The following is a 15,786-nucleotide window of genomic DNA, read 5'->3' on the forward strand; positions in this document are numbered from 1 at the left end:
TTAGCTTCAGAGCGTGCACAGTCTGGCCAAGCCCACTGCAGGTCCAATATGAGCCCCAACAGGAAATTACATCATCATGTTGTGTCATGAAATTTATCTCTGAAAATGTAACAAATGCCATAACATGATTATAACTTTGAAAGCTCCTGTGAGACATTTTCAGCTGGTTTAGGCTGTAACAAGAAAGCAGGATGAGATTTCCCATCAGAAAACATGACATACAAAGACAGGACAAGATCAGACAAGATATGAAAGCTTTGTCCACTGGCGAAAACCAAAAATTTACACAAACTTTCAAGTTCCTTACAAGAGCTTTAAGGCTCAGAAAAATCCACCAATTCTTTCTGACCTTTTAACTCTTTATGAAACAGAGTGTAGCCTGCGGTCCTGAAAGCAAGACTTTTTTATTTGTTGCACAGTCTAAGCTCAAAACTTAAAGTGACTGCTTTTCTCTACCAGGGTGCCTGTACTGTGTAATATTCCGCAGTGGAATTGAGCCATGCTTTAAATCTTTTCTTTAACTTACTTTATAAACTGGCTTTAATGTGTGGATCACAAGTTTTAAGTCCCCGTGAAACAGAACTGACTAGAATACCTAACGGCCATGTCGAGACGTATTTCTGAAACAAATCACAAATAGAAGGCGGAACCTAACGTTGGGATGAATATGATTGAATCATTAGCTTCGACAAAGAACTTTTAAGTGGTCAAAAATTTGGTAATGTCCCGGAGTGCAGGATGAGTCATCAGACATTTGGAACATTTTAGAGGAAGAAAAAATACATGTAAAAATACTCAGAACATGCTTTATTGAAAAAGATTTGGCCCATAATGGCAGATAAATGAACATTTATCACATGAACGCTGGATTAAAACTGGGAAAATGTATTTTTCATTTCATCAGGACTTGAAGTTAAAAAAATTTCTGAATCATTTTTTCATTTTCCTACCTTGTATATTTTTTTAATTGGTGGCAAGAGTAGTCTTCTTCATGTTTAAATCTGTTATTATTTGTATCTGTGGTTGTCGATGTGTCTCTGAAAAATATATTTAGCCGACTAAGTGTACCATGTTACCTTTCAGATCGCGGACCAGATGTTCTTCCATACCGACTACCGGCCGCTGATCCGAGACGCCAACAACTACGTGCTGGACGAGCAGACTCAGCAGGCGCCTCACCTCATGCCCCCTCCCTTCCTGGTGGATGTGGACGGGAACCCCCACCCGCCTCGATACCAGCGCCTGGTGCCCGGCAGGGAGGGCTGCAGGGACGAGCAGCTGATCCCACAGATGGGAGTCACCTCCTCAGGTACAGAGTTCAGACCCCCAGGAGTGTGCCTTCTCTTCATGATCTGAGGCTTTGAACTCAGATCGTGTCCTTACCTGAAGGAGATGCTGTTGTTTTCTGTCTCATCACAGCTTGTCTGTCAGCTGATCAAAGACCCTTTATTCAAGCTGATGATACTACTCTTGTAGCCTAACAAGAACATTATCTGTCCCTAAATGTGCTTAATGAGAGGCATTTAACTGAAACTACACCAGCAGTGGCAATTACAAACAGAATTAACAAGGCGCTTTAAGGTCTCTGCATGAATATAAACAGAAACAATCAGTTGTTAATGAAAAAATGGAGAAAGAAGTAATTCCAGTGTGACTCTCTATGCGCTCTGAGATTTTTCGTTTAGTGGATGATGTAAACCTTGCACTGCTGCTGTTTTGTGGGCTGCAGTAGCTCAGTCTGTAGGGACCTGGATTTGAAACCGGGGGGTTGCTGGTTCAAGTCCTGGTGTGGACCAAATCTGGAAACTGGTCTGGTGGAGAAGTGCCAGTTTACTGCTGAGGTGCCCTTGAGCAAGTTCCCAACCTCCCCCTGCTCAGGAGCGCTTACTGTGGGCAGCCCCCTCACTCTGACATCTCTCCATTAGTGCACGTTCATAGGATCCTGTTTGTGCATGTGTGTATTTCAGCCTACGTGTGTGTAGCATGTCTCAAAAATGAATTTCCCCTCGTGGATAAATGAAATCTTCTTCTATCTTCTAAGAAGCATGCTGGGTATTGTGGTACTATGCAAATTCTTTTTGGGGGAAAGAACAATTTTCGTATGTGAAGGAGTATTGTGAAATGCAGAGTACAGGATTGTAAATGAAAGCTATGTGTGTTTGTGTGTTGTTCAGCAGGAGGGGTCTTCTTACTGTTTGAAATTGTTGTTGAATTTCAGCTTTTTATCAGCAGAACTCTTTGTGTTTCTCTTTGACATTCACTTTTGAAGTCATTCTTCTTCTCTCTCTCTTATCTGTTCCTGTCTGAGTCAGGCTTGAACCAAGTGGTGAGTGAGCAGGCGGTGGACGGTTCCAGTCCTCTGGATACCATGATTCAGAGGCTGCAACAGGAGCAGGACCAGAGACGGGGAAACAGTGAGATCCCTGCTTCTGCTATTGCAAACACCAGAGCAAGCAGAGGTAAGATCGCGTCATGACAGGACAGGCCGACTCCTTCTATATATGTGATCAGAGCCTCTGACACTTAAGGCCAGATTTACTAAGCTCCCAATTAAAGAGTACTAAATTGCGTGTTCACTCCAAAAGTTTGCATGTTTGGTTGGTGGGCGTTTGTGGGTGATCTACTAAGAAAATTTGCGTGAATGACAACAGGAGGCGGTACTATTTAAGTTAGGCTTTTGCGTGTTTTACTGGTTTACATCAAGGAGAGTTTGGACAGAGAGCGGGATGACTGCAAGCGCAAAATAGGTATTAGTGGGAGAGGCAAATAAACGCACAATACTTTCGAGTTATAGCAGATAAATCTGAATATTACAAAGAAAATGTTTGTTATAAGAAAACCTCGGCATTAAACAGGGCCTCTCTTTTCTTCCCTTAATCTTAAGAATGAAGTGTCATACATTGCGCAGGAGGTGCGAGCTGTGTCCTCTGTGGACCGTGCACTCTACACACGGGCCGTTGCTGCGCACCAGACAGCTGGCCAGCGCTGTGTCTGATCGGACATAAATGCCCTGGAAAAAGGTATCGAAGACGGGGTTACAAACAGTGGTGAGGTACCCCAATCCAAGCGTCCTACAGAGTAGCAGCAGCGGGCTTTAGAGGGAGGAGACGAGCGCATTATGGAGAGGAGCGCACCGGAGGGGACGAGCTGGGGGAGAGACGCGCAGCCCGAGAAAAAGGAAATCCCTGTTTAAAATATAATGTTGGCGAAAAGAGGGAAATAGGAAGAAATAAATATCAATGTTGAAATTCTATAGAATTCAGAGGCTGTGAATATTCAGTTCTGTTTGGATATATGGCAACAATAGCCTGTAGTTTAATCATGGTGTTTCTCTTCCTTAACGATTAGAATATTGAATCAAATTAAAAAATAAAGGCAAGCCATTTATTTTTCTGTCATTTGAAACATGTAAACACATGTGGGGAAAAACGCGATCTTAATGCCTTCTTTTGTTGTGCCTATGTCTCCTCCTAACTACAATAACAGCAGTCTGTTGCGTGTAACACTGGCCTCCTGGGTTAGCACGTTCCTTTCAAAGGTGTTAAATACAGACACCGTCACAATCACCGCAGTTTTTGTCAGGTTTGGTAAATCACAATGCGTGTACTAACTTAACTTGTTTGCATTTTCTCCTCCCAGTGTTTTGCACGTTAGGGCAGAAACGCCCCATATTGCATATTGCGTGTTGTTTTGCTCATTTGAAAGACGCAATCCTCACTGCACGCTGTTAGTAGATCAGATAGCACTTTTTTTACTGGTGGTATCAAGTTTGCACAGTTTTAAGACACGCAAACCTTTAGTAAATCTGACCCTTAGTTTTTAGTTTTTGTGGTCATATTTTTTAATATTATTCAGATTCAGTATTGAGTTTAAAAAATGCTTTTATGCTTGATACTTTGGCACATTAAATGAAGAACAACATAGCCACATAAATACATCAGAAATCAAGTGTATCCTCTGTAAATATCTCACTGAATCATGAAGGTGGCTGTGAGCTGTGTTTACATGGATGGGTCAGCCATCCATGTAAACTCTCCTTGTGTATAAAAGCTGTTTTAGTCAAGGACTAGAGGAAAGAAGAATAACATACACACTGCTTATTTGGATGTTATGTAAGTGTTTTTAGATCATGGTCATTCCATGTCAATTTATATGTAATATGAAGCTATGAGCTAACTAAAGTGTGCTAACATTAGCCCGCTAACACAAAAATACAGGCCACAGGCAATTGCACCTGCAGACAAAAACAAGGGAGGCCTCAGTATAGCAGAGGTGACGGCAAATAGCAGTTTGTTTTGGTTTCATGCTAGTGCTCAAGGGCGATATCTACTGGATCAAAAAGTCGCACATTCTTCCTTTAATGTTGTAGTCGCCTGTCTCTGTAGTGGTTAGAACAATCTAGCTATGATTTATTTGTATAATTAGGAGTGCAAACAGTGCACCACATACAATAAACTTCTTGTATTATTCATACTTACAAATAATTACTGTCTAACATTACGTTTGGAATTAGTGTTTTGTGAAATGAAAACAAGTTTCAAAGACATCACATCTGAAATATAGAACATATGAGAGGTCCTATTATTCAAAACGAGTATTTACAGCAACTCAGGGAGATTTCTAAGAGAAAATAAAGTTCAGTGAAACACACACGGTCTCACATTAGCACAGAGAACTGATCTTTTCATACTATATCAGTATCATTAATGGGAGATTTGCCTCGTAGTTATCAAAGGTGATGAAAACATTCAGCAGACCCTTCTCATCCAGGTGCTCGATCCTTACATTTAAGCTACATAAACAATGCTTGCATTCTGACTGCTTTATTTAACAAAAGAAACTGCAGTCTGTAGTTTGTTTGCTTTGCAAACTAAGCTTTCATAAATGTACATTATGTTGTTTGGCCTTTAAATGCCCCTGTGGCTGTTTCAGTCATTTATTTATCCTCCAGTCTTTCTAGTATTTCTGACTCAGACACTTAAACAGTCGTTTTATGGATTAGTCCATCAAAACAAAATCCATCACAAACACTGTCAAAGTGTATTTTTCATAATATGTCGCCTTTAAAGTTTGTGTTTGTTTGTTTTTCAAGCAAAGTAACCACATGTTGCTGGTTTCTACCTCTGCAATGGGATGCTGCTTGTCTTTGTTGTTTGAATGAAATAATCAATCATCACCTTTAGTTTTTACAAGGATGCAGTGGAAGTTTTCACTTATTTCCAAACTGTAATTGACGATATGATTCATGTGTTAATCTAGAAAATTCTAAGAAGATAAAGTGACCATAAGAATCTTCAGAGCCTCCTGAGATGATTTGAGTCATCTTCTTTCTCTCTGGTGGCACTCTGAAGTGTTAGCATATATAACACCTGAGTGAATGAACTACTGGAACCACAGGGATAGTTCTGTGTCTTCATCTTTTATCCAGTATGTTAAGCAGGGGGACACTTCCTCACAAAACTGCTTTAAAATTATATGTTGCTCATAAATTAAAGCCACATTTTTTTTCTCCTTCCTCCCCTCAGGATCCGTGGGTTCCCCCACAGAGGTTCACTCCCCGCCCAACGTAGGTCTGCGTCGCAGCGGGCAGATTGAGGGGGTCCGCCAGATGCACAGCAACGCCCCGCGCAGCCAGATGGCCACAGAGGGAGACCTGGTGGCCTGGAGCCGTAGGGTGCTGGTCCCTGAGCTGGAGGACGCCTCTGTCGGGTAAAAAAAAAACACACACACACAGAACTGGTTTGACTCGCAGTTACCTGATTTAAGAAATAATAATATTAATACATGTCTTGACTCTGTGTGTGTTCCTTGTGTAGGAGACAGGTAAACTGGCGTGAGGCTAAAGGGGAGGAGGAGATCAATATATATCAGTCAGAAAGGAGGAGACGAACAATCCACTCACTACCCAAGGAGAGCAGGGTAGGTGAAAATCTGAAAACTAAAAACAGCTTTTTCATGAAGATTCTTTGTTGCTTGTTTGGTTATAATGAACCCTGTCTGCACTCTTGTGTCTGTCCTTCATACTCTGTTGTTGAAGGTTCATCCCACGTCAGAGGGTGTAGTTGACGAAGGAAGGAGGAGCCAAGGTAACCACGGCTACCAAACTCGTGCTGCCATGGAGGAGACGAGCCGCCAGAGCGCTGAGGGTGCTGATGACGACGAAAGCATCTCAGAGGTAAAATAAATCTTTAACTGCTTGGTTTAAATGAAGTTTCAGTTTGGTTTAGTAAGTTTTATGTGGGAGCAACAGTTGAAGCTAAATCCTCCTCGATGCTTATCTAAACACAAAGAACATCTGTTTTTTAGTTGTTTTTTGGCATCTTCAATAAAAATGAGTCACTTTGTTTTGCAAGTTTATTTTACTTATCTCTGAGGTATGTTCACAACAGTAGCAGATTTCTTTTCCTTGTTAGGCGCTACCTTTTCATTTTTTTGTCTTTGTGTCTATGTGAGTGCCTTTCTTAATAAGTTGTGTGTTTCAGGGAGAGGTGGAGGTACGTCAAATTAACGGACATTCCTCCGAGGAGGAGAAGGAGGAAGAAGGAAAAGAGCCCTGGCCCGATGACCACAGCAGCTCAAGGTAACATCCAGACAGTATATTACATTATCATACAGCGATCTTACGTATACATCAAAACATAAACACAAGTACACAAGCACAAGAGACCTCTGCATCAGGATCCTTTCTCCGCTTTGTTTTCACAGCGACTACTCCAGCGATTATTCCGACTGGACGGCGGATGCAGGGATCAACCTGGAACCACCGAAGAAGAGCGTGAAGGTGAAAAAGAAAAGCAGTAGCTCAGAGGAGGACGTAGAGAAGAAGAGGGACGGGAAAAAGGACAAAAAGAAAGACAAACCAGACAAAGACGGCGCTTTACCAAAGAAGACGAAGCCAAAGGAGAAAAGAAAGGTTTGTCAACAGTAATGACCTTTGACAAAACTGTATTTTCACCCCTGGTGGCTCCAGGACTGACTGAAGAGTCACTCCGATGTGAAGTTATTACCCATCAGCCTTTTGTACAGAGGAGTGTTCAGATTGACTGTAATCCTACTGACTGGTGTACACCTGGAGTCAACTTTTTCTCCGATATAAGTACTCTTTAAAACATTATTTATATGTATTTGTCTCTTTTTGACATAATGTCATTGTTGGCTGTAATAATGTAAAAAAAAAAAAGTTTTTTGCAGAGTTTTCTGCATTTGTGATGCTAAAGTGACAGTTTTCAGTTAGAGCATCAAATTTGCTCACCTTGAGTAAGGATTGTAAGAACAAAGAACTACGTGTTGATCCTTCTTTATACCTATTTATATCAGTAGTGTTACACAGTACAGAAAACCTTTATTGTGTGCGAGAGCTGTCCCTGAAAGTTTGTTGTGTTGTCCTTCAGAGGACAGAGTTTGAGGAGCAGGGGCTGACTCTGGAGGAGTGGCTTCCCGCAGCCTGGATCACAGACACAGTCCCCCGGAGGTGTCCTTACATACCCCAGATGGGAGACGAGGTACGCTCAGCATGTTTCCATTTCACTGTCCACAGCACATGTGCACCACATGTCTGCTCACACCAAAACACTGGCTCAGGTTTTACATAGCAACAAGGCTCTAAGTCTGCACTAAATTTAGCGGCCCCATGAGGCTGCAACGACCATTACAGATAAGAAAACACTCACTGACTTGGACTTCTTAAGTTGTACTTTCAAAATGTTGACACATGTTTCAGATTTTTAAGCAGTCATATGAAAGATGAAGCTCTTTGTTTGTTGGGGTATATTTGAATGGATTGATGTATTTGCAGGTATACTACTTCAGACAAGGACATGAAGCCTATGTCGAGATGGCCAAACAAAAAAAGATTCTCGGCATCAATCCTAAGAAGCAGCCCTGGCACAAGATGGAGCTACGGGTAAGAAACACCCTGACAAAGAATCATTTAAGAGCCTTCAAAGATAGATAGATATCTTTAGATACAACACATCTAGATATTTATACTTTTTCTTTTTGTAAGCCTAAGTTGAAGTTCAGATTTAGTAAAATATTTTTTTTTTCTGATAGAAATGTTTAGAAAACCAGAAGCCTAATCCACTTCAGTAACAGTTCTCTTTTGAGGACACTGAATTTCCAGAGTAATTGGTAAAAAGGCGACAGTAGTAGAAATAAAAAATAACTAACAGCCTGTTTAAAATAGTTTAGTATTTTTTAGAAAACACTGCATAGCTTACAAACCTCTCACTGTATGAGCCACAGACACTTCGGTTTCACTTTCATTTTGTTTGATTTTTGCAGTGAAGGAGGCGGGGGGGCTTTGGGGGGGTGGTTATACCTTTATTTGTTAGGACAGTGGATAGAGTAGGACATCAGGGACACAGAGTGGGAATGACTGGTAGAAAAGGAGCTACAGGCTGAACACAAACTCAGGCTGCCCACTTGGAGGACTATAGCCTCCATACATGGTGCGCAACCTAACCGCTAGTCCATCTGCTCTCCACTTTCATGTGGACTTTATTCCCTTTTCCTGTTCTAAAACTGAATCCTTGCTGAGAGAAAAATGTCTGCAGAGAATAAAGTTTTGTGCCTCTTGATGAAACTTCCTCTAAAAGAAAGACAAAAAAAACACTGGAACACTTGCAGGCAGAATGTATTGCCTGTAAAGTGTGAAAGCAGGGTGCTCTTCTATATATATATATATATTTGAACAATCCATTCTTACAGTAGCTGTAGCGCTCACACTCTCTCTGCTTTAATAATGTATGACGCAGAGAAGAAACGATATCAATATGAAATGAAAAGGAGTGCATTGCACTGGTTTTGACCTAGCAGGGCTCTGTTTAATGTAAATAGCTTTTTTCTGTTATAGAAAGTTATAGAATGACTATAACAGTGTTTAACTATGTTCTTTTAGGAGCAGGAGTTGATGAAGATAGTTGGCATCAAGTACGAGGTCGGCTTGCCCACACTGTGCTGCCTGAAGCTTTCCTTCTTGGACCCCGACACTGGAAAACTAACTGGAGGATCCTTCTCTATGAAGTAAGCGACAACTGTCTCTATCTGAACAGCTCCAGCAGCTTGAAGATGAACCTTTAAAAATAAGGGTCTTATCTGACACCCAGTGCAAAGTGGCAAGAGTCGTTTTCTACTAACGTGGTTGTTTTTTTCACACCTATTGCCCATGTTGTGCTGAGGCAAATGTGCTTACACACAACTCGACAAAAAAAAATGCTGGTGTAAAGTCAAAGGCACATCCTGCACATCCGTTTAGTGTCTTTGCTTTTATGAAGATATGTTTCAGATAAATGCCACTTCTATCATTATGCAGCCTTTCTGTTGATGTCAAAAAACTGGGGCAAGCAAACGCTCATCTGCCTCACCACGGTGAACTTTGCTGGAATCCTCCTGATAAAGCCATGAGGGACCGAAACTTCTAGCCAATGCCTGAACTGGCCCCAAACACATCAATATCTTTCTGCTTTGTGCATTATAATATAACGCTTTAGTGCTGAATGTCAAGTGTCCGTTATGTATGCATAAGACAATATGATCTAAAAACAATGAAGGGCCTACCTTTCTTTAATATTAGGCACACAGAACATGAGTTAACATCTGACCCATCCTCTCTGCGCGTCTTAAGATTGAAAGAATGATGTTACTCTTCTCTGCGTAAGATATGCTGTGTCTCTTTTAATATGGAGATGCATCTATCCTTTCTGCTGCTGCACATTAAAGGGCAACCCATGCAATGAAATGTGTGTACAGTAGTCTCTGTACTCTGTGTGTACATGGGGCAAAATGGAAGAAGACATTTGAAATAAGCCTGAGCACAGTCAATTCAATAGAAGAACCGCCTTATAAACAGCAGTAGGTGCAGACACACCTGGCTTCTTTGGGGAGTTAAATATGAAACTCTGATGGTTTCATTCTTGGTAAAGTTCAAAACACACCTACACTAGTTTTTATTTACTGATTTATTTTTAAAGATTTGTTTTGGGGCTTGTTAAGCCTTTAATTAGAGATAGAACAGAGTCAGAAATCAGGGAGAGAGAGGAACGGGGAACGACGTGGGGGAAGGAGCCACTGGTCGGATTTGAACCAGGTCGTCTATAACAAGCCACCAGCCCACCTACAATTCTTTGTGTCTTAATACCACCCCTTAGTATCTTGTGCAATTATTTGCGACCAGATTATGCACAATTGAACTAACAGAAGGGTGTTGCCCTTTACACCATGCACATAAGATTGTTTAAATAGGGCCTCAAAGTGTTGATAGTAGTAATAGTGATGACACTCTACCTCTCAACAATATCCAGATTTTAGTTCCTACAGAGCGTGAAACTATTCTCCTGGATTATCTCTGTGCTTCTCCTAAACGAATCCTCATCTTGACTCAAGACAAGAAAGAACTCATAAAGCTTTTATTGGTTTAAGGTTGACTGACGTGGTAAACAGTCAACATGGTCGTTTTTTTATTTTATTCTAGCTGCCTTGTTGTAGTGTTTGACTCATCCTGCTCATTTTTGTTTTGATGCAGATACCACGACATGCCTGATGTCATCGACTTCCTCATACTGCGGCAGCAGTTTGACAACGCCAGAAAGAGGCAGTGGAGTATAGGTCAGCCTATTTTAACTTTAAAGTCTGGCATGGCAATAAATGTGCAGAACTTGAAACAAATACTAAATATCTGACAGAAATATCATCTGGCTCAGTTTTTTTTTTTAGGTCAACTGTCCATGTAAAGATCTAAGATAACTCCTGTGTGTGTCTGTACAGGTGACAGGTTTCGGTCAGTGATTGATGATGCCTGGTGGTTTGGGACCATTGAGAGCCAGGAGCCCTTCCAATCTCAGTATCCTGACAGCCTGTTCCAGTGCTACAATGTCTGGTAGGATCACTGACTGGATTTACACACAATCAAAACTGTAGTTTCCACCAAAGCTCAATACAGTCTCATTTTTTACCGGATGTCGTTGCATCACACCTAGAAATCCTGAAGTCTCTCAAACAAACAACAAAACCCCTTCACCCCTCGCGTGCACAGATTGAGAGAGTGGCAGAAAGTAACACTAATATAACTTGGTGTGAAAAGGAAGGGACGGGAGTGTGTCACACTTGTGCTCAGATTCTAAGATAAAGATGACTTATTGATGTACTTAGCTAATAATAGTTTTCTATTGCAGCACTGCAGGTTACTGCAGAAAAAGTGTATTGAACCCCTTAAATGTCAGTGGAAATGAAACATGATCCATTTGATACTGATGTAATAGAAACAACCACTATAGCATGAACCTTTATAATACAACTTTTACAATACACTTTATTTTTAATGTTCTCAACAAGTACTTAAAGGTACAGGAGGGTAACAGAAGAAATCAATTAGGCGAATCTGTTTATGAACAGTTGTGCAGCTCTAATTAACTACACTAAAGGGACATATTCACTGAAAGTAAAATAATAATGAAGGGATTGATTTTCAATATATTCACAGCTGGGAAAATAGTAGAAACTTTGACCCAGTTTATTTGTGTCTTCTCTACAGTTAGTCTCTTGGCATCTTTCCTAGGATTGATTGAGTTTGAGATCCGTCTTTAACCGCTGACATAATGAGAAATCAAATAATAGGTTTCATTCAAATGATTTACATGTAACAAGAACTCGTCTTCTTGGACAAATCACTGATGAGTATAGACAAATGGCTCGCTGTGATTGTGCCGCTGACGCCTCCTCTCAGCTAACTCATTAACACCTCATGGCCACTTGATGAAAAAGTCCTGGGTGACAGTTTGAATTTGATGTTTGCAATGACGCTGGATAGCATTGATCTTTGTTTTGCATTGCTAGCCTGTCATTGGAGCGACATTTCAGTTACAAACGTTAATCAACAAAGAGTCTGTTTGAGTTATTTCTTCCTGTCAGCGGCGGGTGTCTATGGCAACAAATGATTTGAAAAACCTTGTTAGAGACTGACATCCACTTGAGGCACAGATACATCATGTATTAGGAGAACAAAAATTACAAACACAATCTGATGATTCTTCATATTGACTCTGTTACGTGTCTAGCTGGGATAACGGAGACACAGAGAAGATGAGTCCATGGGATATGGAGCCCATTCCAGATGATGGTAGGTCTCTAATTCACCCAAACTACTAAAAACACATACACACCATCCTTTCTTCATAATGTCAGATTTACTTATTAAATGGATTTCATTTTGCTCCTTACTTGTGCAGCCACGTTCCCTGATGAGTTGGGCACTAGTGTCCCTCTGGTGGAAGAAGAACAGAAGGAGCTGCTTTATGTCCCACTGGACGGCGAATGGGGCAGCCACACACGCGCAGATGAGTGCGAACGCATCATCAAAGCCATCGACCAGCTCTGCACACTCGGTATGACGTCATCCAGCATGTGTGAAAAAAAACAAACCAAAACACTCCCATTATGTCAGCAAGCAGGATGATGAAGTAGAGCCATGACGGCACATTTCTGGTAAAGCAGCATGACTCTACCCCACATGAGTCACTGCTGCCCTGAGCTGGACAGCTAAAAGGAATAAACAGCTAACATGTTGAACACATATTGAGCTGCTTGCCTGAATTCATGTTAAATGATGTAATGTCATATAAGGCCCAGACTTTGTTTTTCTGCAATCCTCCCAATGAAAATCTGGTTTGAGAGCTCCCCCTTGTGACAGTTTGTGGAACAAATACCCTTAAGTACCACTAGACAGCTTACTTAATCCTTTTAGATCTTTTTTTTTTTTTTTTTTTTTTACTCCTACGCTTCACGCTACAGCAGGATTTATTTGAAGTCTTTCATGTGACTCTAAATTTAGGTATGTATATTTAGAATAAGTGGGATCGTCTTTCGCAAAATGTATTGAGGAGTAAAACCATCATTACTTATGTGTTACTAGTCAAGTCAAACTTCATTACACATAGCACGGTTCATACACAGGGCAACACAATGTGCTTCACAATCAGGGAGAGAACAATTACAACATCACTATAGTAAGAGTGCAAATCAAGAAAATGAAGAGAAGAAATAAATACAAATATGAAAATATACAATAGGTACACCACACATACTCCTACTAAGATAAATATACACACACAAACACACACACCCAACAAATTCACAGAAACCTAGCCATAGGTAATGCAAAAAGAAAGGTTACACCTTCATGATGTAAGCGCTGTCATTTTTTTCTCTGTCCATCTTTTTAGTTTGAATTCTGAACACAACTAAGTGCAAGTCCTTTAAAGCATTTGTTTTCCAATCTAATCTTTTTTTTTTTTGCATTTGCCCTTTTTTCTATCCATCCGCCTAAACGCCACTCCTCAGATGTTGCGGCGCCGTTTGCCTTCCCCGTAGACCTTCAGGCTTACCCCACATACTGCACAGTGGTGGCCTACGTCACTGATCTCAGCACCATACGCCAAAGGCTGGTGAACCGCTTCTACAGGTACCCGACACCACGCTGTGTTTGTGTGAAGAAGATGGCAGGAGATACAGAGTGTACGAGAGAGATGGGACACACTCAGCATGTTTGTATTTCTCTTTCAGACGGCTGTCATCTCTGATGTGGGAGGCTCGTTACATCGAACACAACGCCCAGACGTTCAATGAGCCCGGAGCATTCATCGTCACCACTGCCAAGTTTGTCTCTGACCTAATGCTGCAATTCATTAAGTGAGTGTGCTGCACCCTGTAATTCATTCAAAAGCCTGAATGTTAGAGAGAGCAATTTACTTACTGTCATCAAGTTCACTTATTCTCTTAAGCATGCCATATCAAAAAATCATCCTGATCTAAAAGTTCTGGTAAAAAAACAAAACTATTATTTCAGCTCCCACTTGAATGTCCTACAACATTCTCACCAAATCTCTGCTCTCTTCTTCTTTTGTCGTCCTCAGGGACCAAAGTCTGACAGACATCATGCCGCTTTACAAAACCATGAAGAAAGCCACCTTCTCCGACTCTGAAGATGAGGTGTGTTTTTATATGTTGTATAAAACAGAACAGAAAATACTTGGTCTACTTTTCTGATTTTGTCTTTGACTTGAGTTTGTAAATATATACCATTTAAAACACAGGGTACCACCTTTACACTAAATGGCACATTTAAAAACGGATAAACAAACTTAAACCCAACATGCATGAAATACAAACAGACACAATATAGCTACATTAAGGGAGTGCACCAGGTTCTACATGGTGATTATTGCAGGAGTGTTAGATGCTATGTGCAATAGGAGGTAGCAGGCTGAATGTAATGTGTCCTTACTGGTTAAGATGTTTTATGGCAACAGGTTCAAACTGTTTTCAGACGGCCTTGTTCCCTTTAAATTGCATGTTATTCTAAATAATATTATGACATCAATACAGGATGTCCCACTCACTCAAATCATACTAATTGTATTTGTTACGTAAAACACTTTCACTATTTCACACCTTGATTGCAAAAAAACTTCAGATTGAATATTGTAGTGTATAAATCGCAGATAAAAACTAAAATAAAAAGAAATATTCTTTTTTTAAAACCCTGTTGTGATAAACGCTGTTAATAATCATATTTGAACTCTCAGTTGATCTCGTTCGGTCGGCTGCTAAAACGTATCAGTCTTAACAATTGTGAGTAAATACAGCAGCCTGTAGCACAATATGCATCACTGGCTTTATTAAATTATCCTTTTCACAACTCTCTAGGATGATGAGGAGGAGGATGAAGATACTAATACTCCTGGAACATCTACGAGAAACCACAAGGTAACATATTGAAGATTCCAGACTGCATCCATCATGTATTTTGTATCAACATGTGCATCACTTTATCTACTTAATTCTTTTTTTGCACAGGGTCGTCGACCTATGCAGCGCAAACTGCGAACCCGACCGCCTTCATACGACCCTCATGCGTGGAGGGGACGCTGTAAGGAGCTGCTGGATCTCATCTTTCAGTGTGAAGACTCAGAGCCCTTCAGAGAACCTGTGGACCTACAAGAATACCCGGTACCTACGCAGAAAACCCCTTTGTGCTCTGAATTTAATGCTTTTTGTGAATTTTTCCATAGGGCTATCTTTAATTCTCATTTTCAGTTAGCTCTTCTTGTCCTTGAATCTGGCTCTACAGAAAGTCTGTGGCGCAAGTAGCATACATTCAATTACACAAGGAGCGGTATTTGAAGCTGAGAACAGAACAGCACTCTCCATTCAGCGAGTGACGTCTAAATCCATTGGAAAAGTTGTGAAGGAGAAACCACGTGAGCCGACTCAAGGGTTCAATTCAGCGGAGCTCTCTTGTTAGCTAAAGAAGAGTGGAATTCTTCTGCTGTGGGTTCACTCCGTTCAAAGTGAAAAAGCAAATCTACCAATTTTCTGACGTCTTTACTTTCTTTCTCTCTGCTTTTCCCCATTGTGGTTTCGTCTTTTGAAGCTTATTGCTGAATTGTCCCAACTTCTCCCTCCTTCTCCCAGGACTACCTGCAAATAGTCGACTCTCCCATGGACTTTGGCACCGTTCTCAACATGCTGACGGAAGGAAAGTACCAGTCTCCCATCGAGCTCTGCAAAGACGTGCGGCTCATTTTCAGCAACTCCAAAGCTTACACCCCTAGCAAGAAGTCTCGGGTAAGACAGGAAGATGACACACACGCACACACATGCTTAAAGACAATCTGTCAAAGGGTTGTTAATTAAAAAAATAAATAAAATAGACACCCCCCACACACCTTCATACTGTAGATGGTCACACTAACTGATTGAACCCAGGCGCCCGCTATAGCCTCTGTACAT

At 40.9% G+C, this 15,786-nt stretch overlaps 1 protein-coding gene across 1 annotated transcript in view; it reads left to right on the forward strand.

Annotated features, from left to right (window-relative positions):
• phip (pleckstrin homology domain interacting protein) overlaps window positions 1-15,786 on the forward strand; it is a 40,994-nt gene that overhangs the window by 20,425 nt on the left and 4,783 nt on the right. Inside the window, exons 17-36 of the mRNA XM_061052498.1 lie at window positions 1,084-1,309; window positions 2,313-2,459; window positions 5,526-5,709; window positions 5,817-5,919; window positions 6,038-6,175; window positions 6,483-6,580; window positions 6,706-6,913; window positions 7,392-7,502; window positions 7,796-7,903; window positions 8,900-9,024; window positions 10,523-10,605; window positions 10,765-10,876; window positions 12,054-12,115; window positions 12,225-12,380; window positions 13,336-13,456; window positions 13,558-13,683; window positions 13,908-13,983; window positions 14,701-14,760; window positions 14,851-15,003; window positions 15,469-15,621. Coding sequence (XP_060908481.1) covers window positions 1,084-1,309; window positions 2,313-2,459; window positions 5,526-5,709; window positions 5,817-5,919; window positions 6,038-6,175; window positions 6,483-6,580; window positions 6,706-6,913; window positions 7,392-7,502; window positions 7,796-7,903; window positions 8,900-9,024; window positions 10,523-10,605; window positions 10,765-10,876; window positions 12,054-12,115; window positions 12,225-12,380; window positions 13,336-13,456; window positions 13,558-13,683; window positions 13,908-13,983; window positions 14,701-14,760; window positions 14,851-15,003; window positions 15,469-15,621 — 2,550 coding nt within the window. The remainder of the gene's footprint in view (window positions 1-1,083; window positions 1,310-2,312; window positions 2,460-5,525; window positions 5,710-5,816; window positions 5,920-6,037; window positions 6,176-6,482; window positions 6,581-6,705; window positions 6,914-7,391; window positions 7,503-7,795; window positions 7,904-8,899; window positions 9,025-10,522; window positions 10,606-10,764; window positions 10,877-12,053; window positions 12,116-12,224; window positions 12,381-13,335; window positions 13,457-13,557; window positions 13,684-13,907; window positions 13,984-14,700; window positions 14,761-14,850; window positions 15,004-15,468; window positions 15,622-15,786) is intronic.

Source organism: Labrus mixtus, chromosome 12 (assembly GCF_963584025.1).
Source record: "Labrus mixtus chromosome 12, fLabMix1.1, whole genome shotgun sequence".
Classification (NCBI taxonomy): Eukaryota; Metazoa; Chordata; class Actinopteri; order Labriformes; family Labridae; genus Labrus; species Labrus mixtus.